We start from the raw sequence: 18142 nt of genomic DNA on the forward strand, positions 1-18142 counted from the left end.
TTCGTCAGCAGCGGCCTCTGCAGTCCGTCTGCGTTTTTATTATTTTATGTCTATGTTTTTATGTAGTTTTTGTTATTTTTTGTTGGGGTATGTGTGTGGGGGGGTGGGGGTGGTGTGGGGGGGGGGTAACTTTTAAATCTCTCCCTGCACGGGAGACCCGACCTTTTCTTTGTCGGGTCTCCGTTGTCGTTGGGGCTGCAACGAGGAGCGGCCTCCAACAGGAAGACCGGGGGCTGTGGTGCCGACTACTCACCTCACCGTCGCGGAGCTGGCCGAGTCCAGAGCGGGTGGAGCTGTGGTGGACGCTGCTGCGGCCCGACCTCCGGAGTTTCGGAGGCTGCAACTGCGGGTTTGGCGGACAGTGACACCGGGAGCCCGCGGGTCCCTGGAGGGAGACCGCTTTTCGGGGCTTCCGCAACGGCGACTTCTCCCGCCCGAGTTGCGGGGTTGAAGAGCTCCTGGAGCGGGGCCTTACAGCATCGCCCCGCGCGGCTTGGAATGGCCGCGGGATTGCGAGCGCACGCCGGGGGCTCTAACACCAAGACCCGGTGAGCGACCTTGCATCACCCGGCGTGGCTTTAATGGCCACGGGACAATCGCCATCGCCCGCCGGGGGCTTTGACTTTGACTCTGACATCGGGGGGGGGGGGGGGGGGGGAGTGCAGTGGAGAGATAAGTTTTTTTGGCCTTCCATCACAGCAATGTGATGGATGTTTATGTAAATTATGTTGTGTCTTGGGTCTATTTGTTTGTAATGTATGGCTGCAGAAACGACATTTCGTTTGGACCTCAAGGGGTCCAAATGACAATAAATTGAATTGTATTGTATTGTATTGTATTGTATTGTACAGCACCAGGGACCTGGGTTCAATCCTAACCTCAGGTGCTGTCTGTGTGGAGTTTACATGTTCTCCTCGTGACTGTGTGAGTTTCCGCCCAGCACTCCAGCTTCCTCCCATATCTAAAAGTGTGAGATTGTAAGTTAATTTGTTTCGATAGAATAAAATGCCCCCGAGTGTGCAGGGAGTGGAGGAGAAAGTGGGAAATTGTAGAACAAGTGCGAACGGGCAGTCGATGGTCAGTGTAGTCCCGGAAGGCGGAAGGGCCTGTTTCCATGCTGTATCTTTAAACTAAATGAAGGAACATTTTGTTATCTTTTAATCAATCAATACCAAGGGTGCTATAACAAATCAGTGTTCTGCAGGATAGTTCCTACATAATATCAAATGCTACATGGCCTCTTAGGCAATGATATAGTAATATTGCAGCTATTGCGGGTGTCAGGGTTTATGGGGAGAAGGCAGGAGAATGGGGTTAGGAGGGAGAGATACAGTGCATTCAGAAAGTATTCAGACCCCTTCACTTTTTCCACATTTTGTTACGTTACAGCCTTATTCTAAAATTGATTAAATTCATTTTTTTTAAATCATCAATCTACACACAATACCCCATAATAAAAAAGTGAAAACAGGTGTTTAGAATTTTTTGCAAAGTAATTAAAAAGAAATAACTGAAATATCACATTTACATAAATATTCAGACCCTTTACTCAATACTTTGTTGAGTCACCTTTTGCAGTTATTACAGCCTCAAGTCTTCTTGGGTATGACGCTACAAGCTTGGCACACCTGTATTTGGGTAATTTCTCCCATTTGGCTCTGCAGATCCTCCCAAGCTCTGTCAGGTTGGATGGGGATCGTCGATGCACAGCTATTTTCAGGTCCCTCCAGACATGTTTGATCGGGTTCAAGTCCGGCTCTGGCTGGGCCACTCAAAGACATTCACAGTCTTGTCACAAAGCCGCTCCTGTGTTGTTTTGGCTGTGTACTTAAGGTCGTTGTCCTTTTGAAAGGTGAACCTCCGCCCCAGTCTGAGGTCCAGAATGGTCTGGAGTAGGTTTTCATCAAGGATCTCTCTGTAATTTGTTCCGTTCATCTTTCCCTCGATCCTGACTAGTTTCCCAGTTCCTGCCGCTGAAAAACATTCCCATAGCATGATGCTGCCACCACCATGTTTCACCGTAGGTATGGTATTGACCAGGTGATGAGCGGTGCCTGGTTTTCTCCAGACGTGATGCTTGGCATTCAGGTCAAAGAGATGAATCTTGGTTTCATCAGACCAGAGGATCTTGTTTCTCATGGTCTGAGAGTCCTTTAGGTGCCTTTTGGCAATCTCCAAGCGGGCTGTCATGTGCCTTTTACTGAGGAGTGGCTTCCGACTGGCTATTCTACCATAAAGGCCTGATTGGTGGAGTGCTGCAGATATAGTTGTCCTTCTGGAAGGTTCTCCCATCTCCACAGAGGAACTCTGTAGCTCTGTCAGAGTGACCATCAGGTTCTTGGTCACCTACCTGACCAAGGCCCTTCTCCCCCGATTGCTCAGTTTGGCCGGGCAGCCAGCTCTATGAAGAGTCCTGGTGGTTCCAAAGTTCTTCCATTTAAGAATGACGGAGGCCACTGTGCCTGCAATGCTGGGACCTGCAATGCTGCAGAAATTATTTTATACCCTTCCCCAGATCTGTGTCTTGACACAATCCTGTCTCGGAGGTCTACGGCCAATTCCTTCGTCTTCATGGCTTGGTTTTTGCTCTGACATGCACTGTCAACTGTGGGTCCTTATATCGACAGGTGTGTGCCTTTCCAAATCATGTCCAGTCAATTTAGTTTACCACTGGTGGACTCCAATCAAGTTGTAGAAACATCTCAAGGATAATCAATGGAAATGCGATGAACCTAAGCTCAGTTTTGAGTGTCATAGCAAAGGGTCTGAATATTTATGTAAATGTGATATTTCAGTTACTTATTTTTAATTACTTTACAAAAAATTCTAAGCACCTGTTTTCACTTCTTCATTCTGGTGTATTGTGTGTAGATTTATGATTAAAAAAAATGAATTTAATCAATATTAAAATAAGGTTGTAATGTAAAAAAATATGGAAAAATTGAAGGGGTCTGAATACTTTCTGAATGCACTGTAGATCAGCCATGATTGAATGGCAGAGTAGACTTGTTGGGCCAATTCGCCTAATTCTACTATTCCTTATGACCTTTTGACATCCAGCATGGACTTATCATTTTAAGTTTCCTTTTTGTGGGAATATTGGAGTAAACTACGTTTCTGAATCTGAACAAGAGGCTACAATGAAATTCTGGTTATTTTGCTAGCAATGTCTGTAACATTGGACATAGACCTTACAAAGGTGCTGCACAACAACAGTAATTTTGCTGGAAAATAAATGTGCAATAAGGAATTGGATAAAGTGATCAAGGAAAGGTTACAGAGCAGAGAATTAGGATGTAAACATAATGCTAGATAATGCTGGCATGAACAGTGGTTTTCCTCACAACTGAAATATCCAGCAACTGGTTTGTTTGTGGACTACGGTCAGAAATAGGGCGTGTTTACAAATATACACCTTTTTTATACATATGTGGTACATATCAAGTTTGGTGCCTAGTCTGAAGTGTTGTACATATTTTTCTGAAAATAATCCTGTCTATTAGGAAATTGAACTGTGTAATTTACCCTAAAACTGATATAATTTCCCCATTATTTCACGTATGGGATTGTATCTCATTTCAGGCATGTTTAGTTTTAGTTTAGAGATACAGCATGGAAACAGGCACTTTGTCCCACTGAATCCGCCCCGATCAACGATCACCCATGTTCGTGTTAATCTTGACATACTGCACTTGTAAGGTCAACTGGCCTGTGAACAAATTTGCAATACTGGTTGGTGCTAAAGCTGATGTTGGTCTATCTGCTATTATCTTTTCTCTTTGTAGGGGCTGGGATACAACTGAATATCTTGGTGGGCAAATTCAGAGAAAATCATATTGTTGTGAGGCAGATAAAGTCAGTAGATTTCCTCCCTTTAAGGCCATTAGTGAACCTGATTTTTTGACAATCAAGTAGATTTGTGTCCCGCAATACTGAAATTAGTATTACTTAATCTGGAACATATAACAAATGTAGGAATAGAACATTTTGATAATTGTGGCTTGGAAAGATTTTTACTCTTCCTTGGTAAATGTAACAATAAACTAAACTCACTCGTGCCTTTGAAGCAGAATATTGTGTGTTCAAGCTCCATTCTGAGATTTGACTGCATAATCTAGACTTTTTTTCAGTGATGCTATGATGGGATTTGAACTTGTGGCCCTGGTTAATTAATCAGGCCTTTAGAATATGTCTAGTAAGTTAGAAGCAGCAGTAACACTAGCCATGAATGCTGAGAGTCAGAAAACTGCTATATCAATGCAAACATTTTTGTTTGTGATTTAAATAACTAAATACACAATATCTAATGTTATCATTTACTGTCTCGTATCTAATTTCTGCTATGTGTTCTTCCTATCACCGATGTCCTTTTCCGCTGCTGGAGTCTCTCTTCTGCTATGTGGCCTCATTACACATTCATCGGCTGTGGATATTTTCTTTGATAAGATTTTATCGCTAATGGTGTTATTATTTCTTCACCCATTATTTTCCTTTCCTATGCCGTTTCAAAATGCACTGCTCCCAGTATCACATTAAGCCAGTCGATAGAACCGACCTTAATGAAGCTGTAAAAACAGTACAAAGGGGCAAAGAATACTTCTGGGAACAATTTAATGGTCTCCAAACACTAATCAAGTGGACAGAGTATAAATCAGAATATCAGGTACCAGTATTACTGCAATAAAATTTAAAACCGTAGGAGGACCATGTTACTGAGTATTTAAAAAATGAAAAATCATGTATATGCTTCTGATTTATCTGTACTGTGAACTTGTAGTAATCTTAAAGAAATATTTGCACTCATTGCAGCTAACAGAGATTATTAAGTATGCTTCTTGCAAAAGGAAATACTTTAAAATATGTTTGTCATGCAGTCAAATGTGACAGCCAATTTGTGTACACAAGTATCTAGAAGCAGCAGTGAAGTAAAAGGGTGAATTGAGGGAAATGTCAAATGTCAGAGCTCCCCTTGGTAACCTCGTGAAAATCCCAGGTTTTCAGCCCTGGCATCAGTCAAAAGTGGTGGCAGCACCTTCAGCCCTGTCGCAGCTGCCCCTGTGCTGAAGAGCGACTCCTCAAGGAGTCCACTAGGACAGCACAATGGTCCAGGCATTTACCAGCTCAGACTGGCAAATTTGCTCTCTGAGCACTCCACTGGACTAAACTGGATCCACATTTGCAGCAGTTCCCATTCAAATGAAAGGGAGAGTAATTGGCGGCTGCGAGAATGGAATGTAGTTATATCTATGCTTTTTTTAATTCTCGAAAAAAAGGCAGAGAGTGATAGATTTGTGATTGGTAAGGAGAATGGGTTGAGAGGGAAAGATAGATCAGTCGTGATTGAATGGCAGGAGCTGACTCGATGAGACGAATGGCTTAATTCTGCTCCAATGTCATGGTCTTATTCTGCAGTTAGTTTCAATGCGTTTAGTTCATACTTGGTGTGTAAATGGGTTTTTTAGTGTTCGAAATGTTAAAAAAAAATGGTTTCAATGCTTTTATGAGATTAATTTTTCTCTATTGCTCAAAGTGTTACTGTTTGTGAATGCCAAAGACATTAGCGTCCAGTCAGTTTGTACTGAAAGCTGTGACTGCTGTGAGGCCAGGCATGGGGCCTCTGTGAGTACAGTTGACTGTCCTGTGACGGCCACTGTGCCCCTTTCACACTCACCGCCAGGCTCCTAATTAAAGACTGGGCCAAGGGCAACACTGGAGCAAACTACACGGGGCAGGTTTGGGGCAATGGAAGATCTACCTCATTGTTTGCCTTAATGCTAATGACACACCTTTTTTTAACCCTTTTCTTTTTAGGAAACTCTTTTTCTGCCAACACAGTCTAAATGGAGAAAGGTAAGACAAAACCAAATTCTTGACTTTATGTTTTCAAATACTAAATGGACTATTAGGTGCAATGGGACTCTTGTGATAGTTATGAGATTCCATGAGAGAAAGCTCATTTTGGTTTCTGTGCCATTCTGAGTTAGTTAACCAAACCAGGCCACCATTCAGATCTCCACAATGTTGGATTGTTTTCTCTGGAGCATCTGAGGCTGAGGGGAGACCTGGTGGAAGTTTATAAAGTGATGGGAGGCACAGGTAGGGTGGACAATCAGAACCTTTCCCCAGGTTGGACGTGTCAAAGACTAGAGGGCACAGCTTTAAGGTGAGAGGGGGAAAGTCGAAAAATGTGCAGGGCACGTTTCCTTTTTACACAGAGTGTTGGAAGCCTGGAACGTGCTGGCGTTGATAGTGGACGCAGATACAACAGTGGCATTTAAGAGGATTTTAGATAGACATATGGATATGCAGGGAATGGATGGATATGATCGTGCAGACAGAGGAGATTGGTTTAATATGGCATCAAGTTCAGCACAGACATTGTGGACTGAAGTTGAGTTTATTATTTATTGTCACGTGTACCAAGGTACAGTGAAAAGCTTGCCTTTTCCTATGTTGTATTATTCTATGTTCCGTAATGTTCGTGGAGCTGAGGAAGGAAAAAAAGCGGTCATCCCTAACTAGAGCAACTGTAGATTCTGAATACATGGCGTGTCGTTTTAGGATCTAGCTCTCTGGAGACTCCTATGTTCTACCCTTCGATCTTGCATAATAATGTCTGCTGAGAATGGTTTTTCTTGTTAGATTTTATTACAGTCAGTGCATCTGTGAGTTGCAATACTGGGTAATTAATCAATGTCAGACATGACCTCTTGCTTGTCTGAGCAAGCGCTGTAACTCCATTGAGTTCTAAGATGGATCCATTACAAAGAAATGGTTGCCACATTGTTATCCAGACTCCAGGTCCTTCCCCGGTTACGGCAGGTTTCCATTCCTGAAAACGGTTCGTAACCTGAACAGTTCGTGAGTCGGAAATGTTGCTGTGAGCCAAGCTCCCACCTGATAGCAGATGCCTGCTGTCTTATAGCAGCCAGAAAATCCATCCCGATTATTTCCCAAATGCTTGTTTATAAGTGTAGGCTGTGCATAAGTCAGGCGCTCTTAAACTGGGGAGAACCTGTAGTAATGTATCGAAAATTATTATAATGTAGGTGCTTGAAATCTGAAATATAATGGAAATAATGGAAATATTTAGCAGGTTATGTTGAATTTCTAATCACACTTTGGCATTGTGATCGCTCATACTAGATTAACATGGTGTTAATCAAGTGATTTAATTTTGTTTAGTTTGGCGATTCAGCACGGAAACAGGCCCATCGAATCTGGAATGACCCGTGATTCACACACACTAGGGACAATTTACAATTTTTATCGAAGCCAATTAACCTACAAACCTGTACGTCTTTGGAGTGCGGGAAGAAACCAGAGCACCCGGATAAAACCCACACTTTCATAGGGAGAACACACAAAATCTGTGAAGACCTCACCCGTAGTCAGGATTGAACGCGGGTCTCTGGCGCTGGATGGCAGCAACTCTACTGCTGCGCCACTGTGCTGTCCCGTGACCTTCTATGATAATTGCCAATTTTCACTCTGGTCCATTAGAAACATAGAAAAATAGGTGCAGGAGTAGGCTATTCGGCCCTTCGAGCCAGCTGCGCCATTCAAAATGACCATGGCTGATCATCTAAAATCAGTATCCCGTTCCTGCTTTTTCCCCATATCCCTTGATTCCTTCAGCCCCAAGTCTAAATCTAACTCTCTCTTGAAATTAATATACGTTAACTTATTTTCTCTCATAATTGGATGCCCAAACCATCACTGGACAGTTAGAAGAGTCAGAGTGACCCTTGCTCCATTTTGCATTGAAAGTTCCCACTTTTGCAGATTGATTGATGTGTTTACTATTGTTATCGGTCCATCATTTTGATGTTTGTAACATTATGTAGTCTTGTCCTATGGGATATCAGGAAAAGCAACGACCAAGTGATTAATCAAAATTGTTTTTCTCTTCTTCTTAATGTTTATCAGAGATTAATGGGTGGATAATCCATCAGGCCAGTATTACAATGAAAGGTATATATTCATTTGCTTTTAGCAACTGCCTTGTTCAACTAATGAAACTGTCTTGACAGACACTATGTTTATAAATAGAGCAGTAGTCATAGCAACAATGAACTTTGAGAATTGGTGCAGTTTTGTCCTTCAAAGAAAGACAAATTTCCCATCCCATCCCCCTCTTCTGAGCACGAAATAAACTAATAAAATAGGATAGTGTTAGTGTATAGGGTGATCGATGGTTGGCATGGACTCGGTGGGCCAAAGGGCCTGTTTCCACGTTGTATCTCTAAAGTCTAAAAGGTCCTAAAATTGCTTAGTGCTGCAGACTGCAGAATGCCCAGATAGAAAATGAGATGCTAAAACTTGAACTTACTTTGAGCCTTGCTGAGACAATACTTGAATTGGCAGATAGATGGATCAGAGTGGAAATGGGATAGAGAATTAAAGTGGTCGTTTGATTAGTGGCCTCCTGCATTGTTCTAACAATGGCCAATGTAAGCTTGTGGAACAACACCTCCTCTTCCATCTGGGCACATTGCAAACTGGATATCTCATTGAGATAACTTGCATCTACTGATTGTATCAGAATTGTCCAAACCTGTTGTATGGCTAACCATCTTCAGATTGGATCAGAATTGATCAGAGTTATCCAATTGTGCTAGAAGGTTATCCTTCTTCAGATTGGATCAGAATTGTCTATATCTGTTGTATAGTTAAGGGCCTGTCCCGCTTAGGAGACCAAAACAGCAACCTCTGGTGACCTTGCCCGCCACCCAAGGTTTTCACGAGGTCACAGGAGGTTTTGGTCACTCTCCTTAATGATTGAAAGTGGTTTCCGCGGGGTCGAGGCTTCATCTAGGTTGCTGCTATTATTTCATCATGACTAAAACCGGCCTTGACTAAAAATTGGTTGCCGTTTTAAAAATCGATAATTTCTTTGTCGCAGGTCTAGTCGAAGCCAGTTGAGATGCTAGTCGAAGGTAATACCTCCGGGGTAGAAAAAAATTGGTTGGAAAAAAAGGTCAATGTAAACATAAGAATGTGACCTCTGTCACTCCTGGGCGTGCTCAACCCTCTAAAAAGCCTGCCCGCATGTGTTGCACACCCAGGAGGAGGGGTGGCAGGAGGACATGCCACAGGAGTTGATAGCCCTGCATGAGAGACCCCTGAAAGAGGAGAATAGATGAAGCAAAAGGGCTGCTGCTGACAGCAGTAGATGTACTTTTTGTAACATCCACCTAACTAGTTCCTTCCCTGCTCGCATGGTTCAGAATGATTTAAAAAAAACCTGGGAGGCTTTTATTGTAAAAAAAAAATGCATTGATGACATCATTTTATCATGTGATCATCTGAGCTGTAACCAGTCGACGCTGGTCGTTGTTGGTTTTCAGTTTGGTTGTTTGAGGTCGAAGGGGGTGTTGTTCAATCACGGACCAATTTAACAGAGACCAGAAGGAGGAGCAGGGTGGGAGGGAGGGAAGAAAAAATGTCACTGTACCGTACATGTGACAATAAAGTATCAATCAATAAATTGATCGATAAATCAATTTGTAATAGTAATTCTGGGCAATTCCACCATTCTCCTTTTAGTGTGGGATCCCAGCAGCAGATTGTGGCTGTATTTCAGTGTCAGTGTGTTCCTTCCTTTTTTTCCTCCCTTTCTAACAACCCTCATTAATCTTCCCAAACAGAGATAATACAACAGCCCTTTATATATCTAAACTGGGATGCTTTTTCATCCTTTCAGTAACTATACATGAATATGCATTAGTGTAATCACTGTTGATGGAAGAAGTAGTAGGAAAGGTTATAGGTTACTTAAAACTACAAATTCTTTGCAATTACATTTCTCTCACCCGAACTGGGTTCCAAAAGAAACAAACCTAACCTAACTTATCTTCCTCATAAACTTCTCTGTTGTTTAAAAAAAAATTCTATAAAAACAAGGCAACAACAAAATCTATCCATAAAAAGTACTTGAAGTCTTCTTTTCACTTTTGCCTTCAAAACATTGGCCTTGATAGTACCCAAGGCACAAAGTGCTGGAGTATTTTAGCAGGTCGGTTAGCATCTATGGATTATGTGATAAAATGATGTGTCAGATCAGGACCCTTCTTCAGATGACTTCTTCCATTTGAAGAAGGATCCTGACTTGAAACGTCGCCTATCCGTGTCCTCCAGAGATGTGTCCTGACCCGCTGAGTTACTCCAGCACTTTGTGTCAATTTTTGTAAACCAGCATCGGCAGGTTCTTGTATTTCCAATGTGTATGTGATGACCAGTACACACAACGTGAGTGGATGCATACTTTGCATAGGTTTGTAGATGGATCCCAACAGTGGATACAAGCCAACTATGTAAGCCCTGATATTTCATCAATCTCTAGGGAAGGATCGCAGGAGAAGTTTGACTTTGAAGCACAAGGAATGAGATTTAAAGAGCAACAGTCTGGGTAACCTTCACAAAACCCATACAAACGAGAAAAGAAAAACACTGGTTATTCATTCCTAATGATAAAAGGATTAAAAGGCACTCAGAAATGGTTTAAAAGAACAATGTATCCGCGAGAAAAATTTACAGGGAAAACAGGACAATTTCCTCCTCCTATCCAAAGAAAAAGATTTAGTGGTGGGAAATCTCACAAGGAAAGAGTTAAAATAAGTGTGCTGCTCTACCTCAGTATTGGATACTTGGGCAATTACCTTGCATCGGGAAAGCAGGCCATTAAATCCCCTGAGGCTTCCTGGTTCTTCTCTCCACTGCAATCTATTACTTTACACTTCATTGTCAAGGCGAATGTGATGCTGCGTGTTAGCTGGTCTCCCTATTGGTGCACCAATGTAACTGTTCTTAAATCCCAAAATGATTGGCACGTCGGCGTTGCCAAGGTGATAGAGTAACACGCTATTTATACTTTTCTCTGCAATAGTCGATTGATGGGCATATATTTTAGTGATCTGTGTGAACATGTTCATTGCTAGATCTGCATTGTGGAGCAAAGTCATTTGGTTCGAAATACAAATGTACTACAGAGAAATTCTTGACATTGATCCAGTTCTTTACATTTAATAAATGTTAGTTAGTCAGACGAATGCAGCAGTAATATATTTATCAGATTATTTTCATTTGTATTTTTATACCCATAAAAGCAGCAGTGGTTTATGGCTCAGTGTGACCCTTGACGTAATTTTTATTCAGAAATTGTGGGGCAGGGAAAATATTACGTGACCTGAGGTAATTATTCTAATTAGTTGATAATAACAGGTGAAAGAGCATGTTGCAGTGGAGCTCGGCTGAAGGAATCTAGCTGTAATGTGTAATCAAAGCAAAAATAGAATAACATCCCTATTCAAATAATAATGGTTATCCTCACTTATTAGTGCTGGGTTGTTTTTGAAATGGGGTCATGCTCTGCCAAAATGTAGCTCCATTCTGTGGGATTAATAAAGGCACAAAAGGAAGAGTCATGGGAAGCTTGGGATCTGGAGATCTTAATGGTAGAAACTCGTCCCTGTGAGCATCCTCGCTGTGTCACGTAATCAGATCTACTCCCTGGCCAATGGAACAATTTGTGCAACTGCACAGGGAAATTATTTTTGCATATTTATTACACATGCAGGCGCCACCATATTTTGGCACCATTTCCATAGACGAAAGCCTGGTCTGCCCACGTGCTCGGTCTACTGGAGCATTTTCCAATCCAGATGGAGCCCCAGGCTCCTGCAGGAACTGCCTCCGTCGCTTTCATCCGGATCAGTCATCGAGTGTGGGGTTAGGAGGGAGAGATAGATCAGCCATGATTGAAAGGCAGCGTAGAGTTGATGGGCCGAATGGACTAATTCCACTCTTATCACTTATGAACTTATGAGTGGGAATGGGAAATTTCGACAGGTAGTCATCCCTGTGGAACTATTGAGCACTGTTGGAGGAGCAGTCTAAAGGTGGGTTTGGAAGATCAGTAGAAGGCAAGGTAGATATAGGGGCTGCAGCAGCATCAAGGTTGGTGAGTGTGGAAACTCAATTTTTGGAGGCTCTTCTTATCCAACAACAAGTAAATCTGAAATGCATATTGAGGCCTGGCCTGGCCAGTCTACTACTCGCACTGTGTCACTGGAAAAAGTGTGTGATGCCACATCCTCCAGTAATAATAACATCACAGGGAAAATGTTAACCTTACACAATGATATTTGAATATCAAATGCTATGACACACTACCCCAACCCCCTTCCTCTCACCAACTCCACCATTCATTATCTGATATTTTGGAGCTCCTATCTACCCAGATACTCTGACATTTACCTATTTTGCTTTTATTAAGTTAGGATATTGAGCCATTGAGTTTTTCAATTTTAACCCATTGCAATGGGCTTGATGATGTTAAAATCCAGACCTAAATGCCTTTGCAGAAAAGTAGGTCAATCTAATCCTATGACATTGAAGATTTTTGGCTCCTGAGATATCGTGAGATGGTTCATTAAATCAGTTTAGTTTAGTTTTAGTTTAGTTTAGAGATACAGCACGGAAACAGGCCCTTTTCGGCCAACCGGGTCTGCGCCGACCAGCTCTCATGTTATTTGTACCTTCTTCATGATGGCAACTGTGAGATGAGATGTGTGGTCATAGTTTGAGTCTTTGACATTAGCTGTCCTCTTGAGACAGTGTTTGTTATAAACCCCCTGGGTGGTAGAGAGGTCAATCCCCATGATAGACCAAGTTCTTTTTTAAATTTAGTACTCAACCTAGGACATGACAAACTACATCTAACTGCCTATTAATACTTTTCCTTTTAGAATGTAATTAATTAAATTACAAAGTTTTTCTTTTGCAGAAGCTTCAGAGTTCTTATATTACAAAGTTGCTTTTATGGATGTTTGCCTAGAAATGTTGAAAAATGGTGAAGCTGGAAACTTCATAGCCTCATCGTGTCAGGATTTTATTCTGCAAAGTCTGCAGATGTGAACATATCTCGGATATTAGTAAAAATAATATGCAGGTATTATTTCTCTATTTTTCAGTTCATTGCCGTTTATGACTATAATCCATTGCAAGACAGCCCCAATATTCATCCAAGCCGCGAATTGGCTTTTAAAGAGGGCGATATAATTTGGGTGTTTGGAAAGCAAAGGAGGGATGGCTTCTGTGAGGCAGAGGTAAGCAACATATGTTATTTTGATGCGTTGTGCATCACCAAGAATGATTAGACTTCAGAGTAATAGGGGAGAAAGAATTGTGGAGTTCGGGGAACGATACAGGCAGAATAAGCTCTGTGCCCCATTCAAACTGCATTGTGCAACTGTGTGTACACTCGGTACCCATATTGTAATCTCTGGGCAGAGAGACAGAAAAACTCAGAATATTGCTGGCCAAATTTAGGATAGGATAGAGGTGAATTGAATGACCGTTCAGAAGCCTGTTAACAGAGGGACAAAAGCTGATCCTGAGTCTGGTGATGTGCGCTTTCAAGCTTCTGTACCTTCTGGCCAATTGCAGCAGGGAGAATGAGATTTTGATATTTTGCAAGAATGAGATTGAAAGATTTCTGAGATTTTCAATAGATTCAGTGCTTAAATGTAATTGATCAATTCTGAGCAGCAAATAGCATGGCAAATAAAATGTTGAACTACAGAGGCAAAGTGATAGACTGCAAGTCAGGTGAAGCTACCATTGTGGCGAGCGGTACTACATAAACACCAATAACATGTACCACCTGCTATAAGTCTGAAGTAAAAAACAGAAAATACTAAAATGCTCAACAGGTCAGGCGGCATCTGTAGAAGGTGAAACAATTAATATTTTAGACTGATGGCTTTTTCATTGAACATTCATACACGCTTTTAAATTATGTACATTATGTGGATTAAACTACTTTACAATCACAATCACTTTATTAGCCAAGTATGTTTTGGAACATACGAGGAATTTCATTTGCCAAGTCAGTCAAACAATAAAAAAAGCAACAGAACACACAAAATATATTTTAACATAAACATCCGCCACAGTGACTCCTACACATTCCTCACTGTGATGAAAGGCGAAAAAAAAGTTCAAATCTCTTCCCTTCTATACTTTCCCGCGGTCGGAGGCCTCGAGCCCTCCGTTGACGGGACGATCTTGACTCCCGTAGCCGGTGCCATTTGGGCCCTCCGCATCAGGGCAATCAGCTCCTGCATCAGTGGGATGTCAGCTCCCCTGCTCCGGCGATCGGACCCCTCGTCGGGGCTGGTCGACCCTCTGCGTCATTGAAGAAAGAAACCAAATTTACAAATCAACAGTAGATTTTGAGCTAACCTCTTTTAGTTTTTTAGACATTTTTCAACACTCTCCTTTAAAAGTATAAAGGTCACAAACGTTAAACATTACATGTTCTGGTCATCATCTAAGGCTGAACCTTATTATTTGAGTCATCAGAATGATATTTGACTGCAAACAGCCTCAGTGCAACACAGAACTGCTGACATCCACTAGCAAAATATTGCTTGCTCATGACCCAGAGTAAGCTCACACACTGCTGAAAAACACATCCTACTCATTGCCTCTGGCAGACCTACATTTATTCCTAGTCTCCTTCTGCTTTCAGATTAATTGTCATTATGAAAATACATGCATCAGAGAAGTCAGCTAATTATAGAAATGATGTGCTAAATTAAATGGGTTGTGTCATGGTTGGCAAGCTTTTTATTATAGTTCTGTTTCCTCTCAATTATATGTGGGTAACTTTCCACAGATAACAATAAGAAGATGATTTTAACATCTGCAATCATAATTTCAACATTTTATTTTGTCGGTAGGAATTATTTTGAGTATTGCATCCGGAGAGTGTTGGAGGGAAAGGTGTGTGACAGGAACGATCCATGACATTATTTTGAAGAATGAGGGAATGATGGCAAATGTATATTCAATAATCCACATTGTTAATCTGTTCAACAAGGAAGCAGACAAGAGGGAGCAGCTGATTGGGAGTCAGATCCCTGCTGAGTGTATTGTATTGTACTTTGAATTGTATTGTATCCTAGGTAAGAGGGGAGTATGAGTGCCAGGGCAGTTTACTGTTCTGGATGTCAGATGTGGGAGATCAAGGAATCTGATAGCCTTCCAGACGTCCACATCTGCGGCAGGTGCGTCGAGATGGGGCTCCTAAGGGACCGTATTAGGAACCTGGAGCAGCCACTCGATGACCTCCGTCTGGTCAGGGAGAGCGAGGAAGTCATTGAGAGGAGTTACAGAGAGGCGGTCACTCCAAGACCACAGGAGGCAGGCAAGTGGATCACGGTTGGGAGAGGCAAGGGGCACAGGCAGGGACTAGAGAGTACCCCGGTGGCAGTACACCTTGGAAATAAGTACTCCTGTTTGAGTACTGTTGGGGGGGACAGCCTACCTGGGGGTAGCAACAGCGGCCGGGCCTCCGGTACAAAGACCGGTCCTGTTGTTCAGAAGGGTAAGGAAAAGAAGAGGAGGGCATTGGTAATAGGAGATTCTATAGTTAGGGGGTCAGACAGGCGATTCTGTGGACGCAGTCGGGAGACCCGGATGGTAGTTTGCCTCCCTGGTGCCAGGGTCTGGGATGTGTCTGGACGTGTCCAAGATATCCTGAAATGGGAGAGAGAGGAGCCCGAGGTCGTGGTACATATAGGTACCAATGACATAGGTAGAAAAAGAGAAGAGGTCCTGAAAGGAGAATTTAGGGAGTTAGGAGGAGAGTTAAAGAGAAGGACCACAAAGGTAACAATCTCGGGATTACTGCCTGTGCCACGCGACAGTAAGAGTAGGAATGGAGCGAGGTGGAGGATAAATGCGTGGCTGAAGGACTGGTGCGGAGGACAGGGATTCAAGTTTCTGGATCATTGGGACCTCTTTTGTGGAAAGTGCGACTTGTACAAAAAGGATGGGTTGCACTTGAACCCGAGGGAGACCAATATCCTGGCGGGGAGATTTGCAAAGGCTACTGGGGAGATTTTAAACTAGAACGGTTGGGGGGAGGGACTCCAATAGAGAAAGCTAGTAGACAGTGTGTGAGGCAGGAGGCAGAGAAGGGAAGCACTCAGACCCAACATGTAGGGGGGAAAGAAGAAAACAATAATAAACAGAGAATAAGAGGTGGTGTGGTTCTTAAATGTGTGAGCAGAGAGACAGAGGGGTGTAAAATGGGGGTAGACGCAATAGGTAGCAAGGTGAATAGTAAAAGTGGCAGGCAGACAAATCCAGGGCAAAAACCAAAAAGGGACACTTTTCAACATAATTGTATAAGGGGTAAGAGCATTGTAAAAACAAGCCTGAAGGCTTTGTGTCTCAATGCAAGGAGCATTCGTAATAAGGTGGATGAGTTGAATGTGCAGATAGCTATTAATGATTATGATATAGTTGGGATCACGGAGACATGGCTCCAGGGTGACCAAGGCTGGGAGCTGAACATCCAGGGATATTCAATATTCAGGAGGGATAGACAGAAAGGAAAAGGAGGTGGGGTAGCGTTGCTGGTTAGAGAGGAGATTAACGCAATGGAAAGGAAGGACATTAGCTTGGAGGATGTGGAATCGATATGGGTAGAGCTGCGAAACACTAAGGGGCAAAGAACGCTAGTGGGTGTTGTGTACAGGCCACCTAACAGTAGTAGTGAAGTTGGGGATGGCATCAAACAGGAAATTAGAAATGCGTGCAACAAAGATAAAACAGTTATAATGGGTGACTTCAATCTACATATAGATTGGGTGAATCAAATTGGCAGGGGTGCTGAGGAAGAGGATTTCTTGGAATGTATGCGGGATAGTTTTCTAAACCAACATGTAGAGGTACCAACGAGAGAGCAGGCTATTCTAGACTGGGTATTGAGTAATGAGGAAGGGTTGGTTAGCAGTCTTATTGTGCGTGGCCCCTTGGGCAAGAGTGACCATAATATGGTTGAGTTCTTCATTAGGATGGAGAGTGACATTGTTAATACAGAAACAATGGTTCTGAACTTAAAGAAAGGTAACTTTGAGGGTATGAGATGTGAATTGGCCAAGATTGACTGGCAATTAATTCTTAAAGGGTTGACGGTGGATATGCAATGGAAGACATTTAAAGACTGCATGGATGAACTACAACAATTGTTCATCCCAGTTTGGCAAAAGAATAAATCAGGGAAGGTAGTGCATCCGTGGATAACAAGGGAAATCTGGGATAGTATCAAAGCAAAAGATAAAGCGTACCAATTAGCCAGAAAAAGCGGCCTACCAGAGGACTGGGAGAAATTCAGAGACCAGCAGAGGAGGCCAAAGGGCTTTATTAGGAAAGGGAAAATAGATTATGAAAGAAAACTGGCAGGGAACATAAAAACTGACTGCAAACGTTTTTATAGATATGTGAAGAGAAAGAGATTAGTTAAAACAAATGTAGGTCCCTTGCAGTCAGAAACAGGTGAATTGATCATGGGGAACAAGGACATGGTGGACCAATTGAATAACTACTTTGGTTCCGTCTTCACTAAGGAAGACATAAATAATTTGCTGGAAATAGCAGGGGACCGGGGGTCAAAGGAGATGGAGGAACTGAGTGAAATCCAGGTTAGCCGGGAAGTGGTGTTAGGTAAATTGAATGGATTAAAGGCCGATAAATCCCCAGGGCCAGATAGGCTGCATCCCAGAGTACTTAAGGAAGTAGCTCCAGAAATAGTGGATGCATTAGTGATAATTTTTCAAAACTCTTTAGATTCTGGAGTAGTTCCTGAGGATTGGAGGGTAGCTAATGAAACTCCACTTTAAAAAAATGAAGGGAGAGAGAAAACGGGGAATTACAGACGAGTTAGTCTAACATCGGTAGTGGGGAAACTGCTAGAGTCAGTTATTAAAGATGGGATAACAGCACATTTGGAAAGTGGTGAAATCATTGGACAAAGTCAGCATGGATTTACGAAAGGTAAATCATGTCTGACGAATCTTATAGAATTTTTCGACGATGTAACTAGTAGAGTGGATAGGGGAGAACCAGTGGATGTGTTACATCTGGACTTTCAGAAGGCTTTCGACAAGGTCCCACATAAGAGATTAGTATACAAACTTAAAGCACACGGTATTGGGGGTTCAGTATTGATGTGGATAGAGAACTGACTGGCAAACAGGAAACAAAGAGTAGGAGTAAACGGGTCCTTTTCACAATGGCAGGCACTGACTAGTGGGGTACCGCAAGGCTCAGTGCTGGGACCCCAGCT

General features: G+C 42.4%; 1 protein-coding gene across 4 annotated transcripts in view; it reads left to right on the top strand.

Moving 5' to 3' along the window:
* The window catches only part of c1h4orf50 (chromosome 1 C4orf50 homolog), a 135320-nt gene that overhangs the window by 89378 nt on the left and 27800 nt on the right, over nt 1-18142 (top strand). For all 4 annotated transcript variants that reach the window (XM_033021092.1, XM_033021119.1, XM_033021101.1 and 1 more), the window contains 2 exons: nt 5812-5850; nt 12975-13109. In XM_033021092.1, the coding sequence (XP_032876983.1) occupies nt 5812-5850; nt 12975-13109 (174 nt within the window). The remainder of the gene's footprint in view (nt 1-5811; nt 5851-12974; nt 13110-18142) is intronic.

This window comes from Amblyraja radiata, chromosome 1, assembly GCF_010909765.2.
Source record: "Amblyraja radiata isolate CabotCenter1 chromosome 1, sAmbRad1.1.pri, whole genome shotgun sequence".
NCBI lineage: Eukaryota > Metazoa > Chordata > Chondrichthyes > Rajiformes > Rajidae > Amblyraja > Amblyraja radiata.